This window comes from Gorilla gorilla, chromosome 7, assembly GCF_029281585.2.
Source record: "Gorilla gorilla gorilla isolate KB3781 chromosome 7, NHGRI_mGorGor1-v2.1_pri, whole genome shotgun sequence".
NCBI classification, from domain to species: domain Eukaryota; kingdom Metazoa; phylum Chordata; class Mammalia; order Primates; family Hominidae; genus Gorilla; species Gorilla gorilla.
This window is the reverse complement of record NC_073231.2, coordinates 68,676,634-68,684,792: the sequence shown is the minus strand read 5'-3', so window position 1 is coordinate 68,684,792 and position 8,159 is coordinate 68,676,634. Positions and strand designations below refer to the sequence as shown.

Below are 8,159 nucleotides of genomic sequence, written 5' to 3'. Positions count from 1 at the left end.
TGAATGCCACATCAAAGGCAGTGACAGCTTGTCAACTGGCCAAAAGTCCTGTCCACTTTAAGGCAAGCAAACCGGCTGTCAGAACAGAAATGTCTCCGAATGACTGGCAGGCTCAAGTGCACTCTGGGGACCTCACCAGGGCTCGTTCTGGACAGTGGATTCCGTGGGAAGGGGATACTAGTCTCCAGATAACAGCCTGAGAAAGATCACATCAAAACTCGTTATCAATTTTTATTTCCTACCATACACCAAATGTACAGCACTGAACACAATTTTGTTGCTTTGATGTAAGAAATATTAAGTGTTTGGAGAAACAGTATACAAACAAACTACCTCAAATTAAAAAAAATGCATACATCATTGCCTTTTTGTTGTTTACAAAAGACCCAATTTACAGTATTGATCATTAACATAGTTGAAAAGAAAACAAATTCAGTGCACATTACAAAACACATCAAGTACAAAGTAGGCAAATAAATACAAACATACTTCACAAAACATCCTGCTCAAACTATGCAAACACAAATAAATTAACCTGAAGTCATAGCAAATTATAGTAATAAATATGTAGGTTGGTAAGAGATTTCTTTTAAATTAAATAAAATATATAACAAACTTGTTAAAATATTTAGCAAATTAAACGTTTGTCTTTGTAATAAGTGAGCTCATTTGTATGCATCTATGAAGTACTGTATAGCAAAATGTTTGCAAGTACACAACTGTAATAGAAAATTTTGTTTGGTGTCCCATTTATAATAGACAGCACATATGGTAGCTCATTTTTTAAAATTGATTTTTAAATAAACACCGTTTCTACCTAAGAACAGACAGTTCATCTTCACTAAACTAAGGTTCAAGAGTTCAAATGAACTCCAAACCAAAGATAAGCCCCACTTAATGCATAACAATGACCAAAGTTTCATGGGAGTGGAATTATTGTTGAGTATTGTTTTTCATTTGTGCAGGTAACAGTAATAACAGTGGAATATATCAAGCCTGTGAATGCCATCACTTTCCATCTAAATATCCATAAGGTTAATAAAAAATAAACACTTTTGTTTATAGCACAGAAAATTAAGCCCACACTAAGTTCATGTGTACATTTACACAGAGGCACGTCTGCACATGAAATGTTTGTGCACACCAAAAAGGCAGTTTAGCTGGTTGTCTATACCTTTTCCTTAAAAAAAATAAATATAAAAAAACTTTTGAAACAATGCTTAACTACTTTACAATCCCTGAAATAGACATTGCCTTTACTATAGAAACTATGAAACTCTGATCCTTTCAGAAATTCAAGATAGTGGGCTCAATTTGAAGTGTGGATGAGTCTGTGTGTGTGTGTGTGTGTGTGTGTCTGTGTGTGAGTATGCCTGTGTGTGAGTGTGTGTGTATATTTTGTAGCATTTGAAGTTTTACGGCAAGATTTCTATCAAATTGAATGTTGTCTTGTTTCCTATGGAGGGTGAGACCCAAGTTGCCAGTGTTTGAAGTAATCATTCAGATTGGAGTAGCATTTTTTCATGTGTTACTATATTTTCCATTCCTTTCCAGTCAACCCAGTAAGATAAATGCTATTTCAGGGGATATGGTATCTACAAAATTTTTCATTTGGATGTGTTTGTATTTGCTAAGTACAAATCTACACCAATATTGTCACTTGTATATTGTACCAACATATGGCAGGAAAGCCTGGCTGGTCACACCAAGTCTTATTTTTCATCTTGGGATACGAGTTGCCAACGATCTGATATGACTTGAAAAACAAACAGACAAATCTGCATCACTAAAAAGGCTTATGTTTCTTTAAAACATTTCAAATAAATAATTCATATTAACGAAAACCGTCCAGCCAAGTCGAATACTTTGCTGATTGCTATATTTAATTATTGCTAACAAATTCCGAGCAGGCTGTTTTCCAGCATCCTGTGCTTTTGTGAGTGCGGATTCCCCACTAGTCGGCGCCATTTGTCTTCTTATTCCTTCCGTGCAGCTCACCTTACCGCAAATTCATTTATAAATACAAAAACCAGTGAAAGGTGGGGGAAGAAGTGTGCAATAAAAATCAAACTCAACTATAGTGCAGTCCTTAGACAAGGATTTCCTTCACCCTTTCCTGTTTCCTCATTAAAACCCAGCAAGAAAGATGACTTGAGAATAGCATTTCTATTTAAATCCTATTGGAAAATAAATTAATAAACACACTTGTAAAAATACGGCAGACTTCAAAATGCAGTTAAAAGATAAAAAACTCTTTGATTAGTAATAAATAAATTATAAAAATGTCACATTTATTTTACATATACTTTACAAAAAAAGAGTACAATGAAGAAATAAAAGAAAAACATATGAAAATAAATAAGATCTAATAATTGACTGCATTGCTTTTAATCCAAGAAGTCTATCATAGTTTTTCTTTCCTTTTTATATCAGCTGGAGAAAATAAAATTAGTGCAATGTTGCAAATTGTAAATGCAGTACGGCAACCTCCACGCCTTAGCAGTACATGAACCTCTAACAGATCCATCTGGAGTTTACTGCTGTTGGTAACTTCTGTTGCCCGGCAGCGCTGTGATCCTACACATGGATACCCTTCACTGCCTGTTTGATACTTTCCAGTAGAGCTTTGCATTCCGGGGAATAGTCCCGTTCCAGATTGCTGTACATGTCTGTGAGTGTATTTACATATGCTTCAAAATTCTGCTCACTGATAGGTCCCTAAATGGAGACAAAACACATTGACCCAATCACAGTGGTTCAGGCTGAGGGAAAAGAAGGACCCAGTGACATTGAAGATCAGTGATCCGGGCGTCGGGAGGGAAGGCAAGGGTGCATATGACTGCTGGAGTTGCAGGGGATGGAGAGAGACGGAGTGTGTGTGGGATTCATCTGTTCACTCTTAATTCAGGAGACGAATATGACTGGCTTGTACAGTATTTGGGGTTGATTTGGAGCACATAAAGTATATGTCTGGCTATGGACTCGGACTCCACAAAACTTTTCTACTTCTCTTGGGAGGCAGCCTCAGCCTTGACTGCACATGCCTTGCACAACATATGCCTCCTGTTTGTGGAAGGTGAATATTTGTGAGGCTGGGAAGGAAGGGTTGCTTGTACTAAGTGGTGCCTTTAACAGCACTGGGCAGAAACTTAAGGAATTTAAGATTTGAGCAAGATGCTCAGTAACAGTTGTGATGGAAAATTTTCCTCCTCCATCCTCAGATCCTTTTAGCCTGTTTCTCTCCTGTGGCATCATTGCAATATACTTTTAAAAATTTCTCAGTCTCTGTAAGCAGAATATCAGTTTCACAAAGTTTAAATTTATTCATCCCCTGGTTTTTTTTTTTTTCTTTTTTTTTTGGAGTCAGAGTCTCACTCTATTGTCCTGGCTGGAGTGCAGTGATGTGATCTCACCTCACTGCAACCTCTGCCTCCTGGGTTCAAGCGATTCTCCTGCCTCAGCCCCCCAAGTAGCTGGGATTACAGGAGTACACCACCACTCCCAGCTAATTTTTGTATTTTTATTAGAGATGGAATTTCACCATGTTGGCCAGGCTGGTCTCAAACACTTGACCTCAGTTGACCCACCCACCTCGGCCTCCCAAAGTGCTGGGATTACAGGTGTGAGCCACCATGCTTGGCCTCCCTGTTCTTTTTGTATGTTTTGGTCTCTCCTTTACCCAGTGTGATGCTTCAAGGAGAGCAAATGCTGGATACATGTAAATTTCACACAAATGTGAAACGGAATGAATGTCACAAGGGGAATGCTACTCAGTCATTTCTGTTGCCACCATTTTCCCTCCTCTTTAAAAACGCATGACGTGAGACTTACTTTGCAAAGGTGCTTGGAAGAAAGGACATTTAAATGTCAAAGTACTGTTATTGTTGCTATTTAAGGAAATAAGCTTTCTAAATTTGAAGCTATTTGGTTGTGCTCTGCTCGGCAAAGCGCTGATCTAAATTATCAGTATTGTCCAATCATGATTCTCTGTCCCCTTCTCTTTCCTGCCTTTGTTGTGCCTTGTGTTTCTTGGAGAGTCAGGGGATTGGATGGGAACCCAGGTAGCACAGTGGGTAAAGGCCACTCTGCAGGGCCGGGCCCACTTGCCTTGTGTTAGCTTTGGAAACTTGATCCAATTAAGTAAGCTCTCTGACCCCTGATTTCCTCAGCTATGGAATGGGAATACTAATGCTCACTCTTTGGTGCTTTCGTAACATTTTGTGTGATCAGCACTAAAAATCACCACTAGAGTGCCCTGTGTGGTGAGTATACAAGGCACAGGTTAACTTGTGTGGTACCTATTTTTTATGGCAGTGGTGAAGAAGAAAATACTAAGGAATGCATATTCAAAGTATGATTTACGCAACATTAATAAATAACATTGCAATGATTTTTAATAATTACCTTAATCCTTACCATAGTGGTATCATTTATTTTGCTTTGTGTTCATTATTACATTATTGATTTTTTGGCTGGTGGGAGTCAAGAAACATATTTGGAATTGGTTAAGATAAGAACTCCATGCTAGGAACTTGGGTAAAATGGAGGGGCTTAATGTTTTAATCAAAACCAATTACATTTCTTTATCACATTGCTGCTTCTATAAATAATTTCATATATAAAATGGGCATCTTTGGAAAAATTATTCTAAAAATTTAGGTTCTGAGGAAATTAAAAGCATTTAGCAATGTAGTCTCGCCTCCAAAGATTTGTCTGTATTTAAGAATATATAAAAGAAGTTAATTTTCTATGAATTCCAAATACAGTCATGCAATGCATAACAACATCTCAGTCAATGATAGACTGAATATATGATGATAGTCCCATAAGATAACAATAGCATGTTTTTATGGTTTAGATATGTTTTTCCATGTTTAGATACACAAATACTAATAATTGCCTAAAGTATTCAGTACACTAACATGCTGCACAGGTGGGTAACCTCAGAGCAGTAGGCTGTACCATATAGCCTGGGTGCAAAGTAAGTAAAGTAGGGTCTGTCATCTGGGTTTGCGAAAGTTCACTGTATGATGTTCACACAACGTCAAAATTGCCTAAGGACACATTTCTTAGAACGTGTGCCCGTTACTAGGTGATAGAGGACTATAGTTGCATACCTAAAAGACATGCTTAGATTTTGAAAATGAGGATTCCTTGTTCATTTTTTTTGCTTTTTATTTTATATGAGGAGAACTGAAGTAGGTTCTTCATACTTCCATATGAAGAAAGCACCTAGTCCATTGGGAATTGAACATTTTTGGTTACAGTTCCTGATTTGGGTGGATGATGCAAATAATGGTCTCAAATTTTGTAAGACATGGAATCTTCTACTTGGAAATACATTTTCACTGAGGGAGTTTTGCCCTTCAACTTTCACATGACATTGTGAACCGAGCTTTAAAAAATCCTTTGTTTTTAAATGACTTTGGCCTCTAAAAAATTCTTGGCCTTCATATAATTTAAATAAGTGTATCTACCATGTTCCCAGAGAGGGAGATTACTCCAAGCCAGACTGTGATGAAGTGTGGTCACTCTGTGACTGCTCACAGGTCTCCTCAAAGCTCAGTCGTGGCAACCCCGTGGGTAGATGCATGATGACACTGCAAACGCTTGTAATGGAACGGCAAGTTTCTGGCCTTGAACTTACCATCTGTGGAAGCTGGATGTCGGCAAGGCTTGAAATGAGAGCTTGGCTTAGACCTGCCAGCTCTTTCAGCAGACTTTCATTATTCTGTTCTATGAGTTTGTTCTCCTCCTCTATCGTCTTTAAGTTGCTCTCCATAGATGTGATCTACAATAGAAATAACTTGGGAATGTGAGTAGTGGAGTTTGGAAGGAGCATAAAAGGTTTCTCCCTGAAGGAAAATGCACCAAGTGCATCTGAATACTAAGAGATGCAGAGATGCATGTGTGTAACTTCTCGACATGAAGCTGCAGCCCCATTGGATTGTTTGAAGTGCTGGAATCAAATCCCCAAATTTTCATCTTCAGCCCAGACTTCCTCATGAATTGTAGAACTTCTCCACATGGCTGTATGATGGATATCTCAAACTCAACATGTTTAAAGTAAACTTTGCTATTTTCCCCAAACTTGCTCCATCCGCTGTCTCCCTTTTCCAGTCAGCAGCAACTCATCTGTAGTGCAGATCCCCCATGGCTCTTTCTTTCATACCTCACCTCCACTGGCGCCTCCTTCAAAATATCCAGGATGGGACCACTGTCCCCTCCACTCTGCTGCCCCCTGGGCCCAGCCATCAGTGTGACTGTTCTGCCTTCTCGTGGGTGGCCCTGTGTTTGCCATTACCCCATCTAATCTCTTTTTGGCCTTTCCTCAACACAGCCACCAAGATGCGCCTGTTAAAATGCAAGTCAGCATGTGAATCAGATGGGATTACGTTACTCGTTAGCTCAAAACAGTGCTACAGTTCTGCACACATTCAGAATAAAAACCAAGGTCTTTAAAATGGCCTAAGATGCCCCGTGTGAGCTGCCCTGTTGTCTCTGAGACTGTTCTCCTGTGACCTGCCCCACCCAGCTCACTCACCTGCGGCCACACTTCCCTTTGCTATTTCTGAAATCCCCAGGCCTTCTCATGATGAGCACTTTTGCGCTTGCAGGGTTTCTTCTGTCTGAAACACTCTTTCTCCATACTTGTTTGGCTAACTCCCTCATTCCTCAAGTCTTTGTGGATGGCTTTCTTCTCCCTGGGGGGCTGGTGGTCCCATTTAGCATTGAAATACAGCCACTCGCCCAGCCCCCTGCCATTCTAGCATACAACACCATTGATCATTTATGACTTTTTTGTTTATTGTCTGCTTCCTCCTTCTAGACTATAAGTCTCAGGAGGGCAGAGGGCTTTGTGTTCTTTGCTAATGGTTTTCTCGAGGAATTCCCATGATTTCTAGACAAAAGTATCAATCTGTGGACCAGATGGCCATTAATTGATGATGGCAACAATGGTCACTCTGGGTAAGGAAACCTAAATTTCAGATGGATTAAAACCCTTTGTCTTAAGCTGTTGTGTGAGGACTTCCAAGAGATCCAGTAACCATGGTGGCATAAAAATCCTGCATTTCAGAAGAGGAGAGAAGGGAAGGGGAGAAAGACAGTCGTATGCTCTGTCTCATTCTTTTGCTGCTAACTTGTTGCAAGAGAGTTATGATTCGTGTTTTAAAAATCTTGGACTGAACTGTTGATTTCCAGGAGATGAGGCAGACATCACAAAGAAGAATGCAGAATTGAGAAATTGCTTGGGCTTTTACGTAAAGAATTTGCTCAAGAAAATGTTCAGTAAGATCTGTTTCTAATAAATACTTACACATTCAGAGGTGTTCCAAAAACATTAAATAAAAAGTTGCTATATTTTACTTGAATTTTGAATAAAACCAAGGATTCTTACCTTTCCATCACATTTTTTTTCTAATGCACCAGAGACTCTTTGGTTATAGGATGATCTGCCTTGTTTGGTTATAAAAACTTTGATGCCACCAGGGCAAAAACATCAGAAAGCTTGCCCACAGCTACTGAATAAATGGTAACCTGGGATGATCCACCTATTCAGAATTTTACAATAATTATGGAATCTAGAAACACTCAGCATATTGACTCTAAGATACCATATATTTTCACACAAGTTTTAAAATCTCAATGTTTTGTTTCCACCAAAGATTATGATTACATTAAGGATCATGAATTACTTCTTTTTTTTACCTGGGTCTGAAGTTTCATCATATCTGCTTCAATTTTAAGGTTGGATTCATTCAGTTCCTTTATTTCTTCATCCAAATGCCTAATTTCTTCATCACTCTCTATTCCTGTAAAGAGTAAGACTACCTTAGTTCGAACTGAAAGCTGTTAACAAATGAGTCGTTATATGTTTAATTTGTGATTTGCTACTTGAAAATGAGACTTTCATTTAGTGTTTTTACCAAAACAATGCATATCTAGGATTCTGAAAAAGTGGATAAGAGAAGTTACAGATTTAATTTATTGGTAAGAAAGAAAAGAGGGAGTAGAAAAGTGCCACCATTGCATGTAGCTCAGTTATGTCCCAGGGGTGCTGCCAGACGCATTTGTAAATATGTCTTCAATTACATCTCACCGCACCCTACAGTGGGACACGCTGCATTATACCCTCCTCACATATGAAGACACCGAGC

General features: G+C 38.8%; 1 protein-coding gene across 2 annotated transcripts in view; it reads right to left on the bottom strand.

The window, feature by feature from the left end:
• Nucleotides 1-218: 218 nt before the first annotated feature.
• The window catches only part of LOC101134144 (ST18 C2H2C-type zinc finger transcription factor), a 136,047-nt gene continuing 128,106 nt past the window's right edge, over nt 219-8,159 (bottom strand). For both annotated transcript variants that reach the window (XM_031013944.3, XM_055348782.2), the window contains 3 exons: nt 7,711-7,814; nt 5,648-5,791; nt 219-2,718 (listed from right to left, as the gene is read on the bottom strand). In XM_031013944.3, coding sequence (XP_030869804.3) covers nt 2,578-2,718; nt 5,648-5,791; nt 7,711-7,814 — 389 coding nt within the window. In that variant the 3' untranslated portion in view covers nt 219-2,577. The remainder of the gene's footprint in view (nt 2,719-5,647; nt 5,792-7,710; nt 7,815-8,159) is intronic.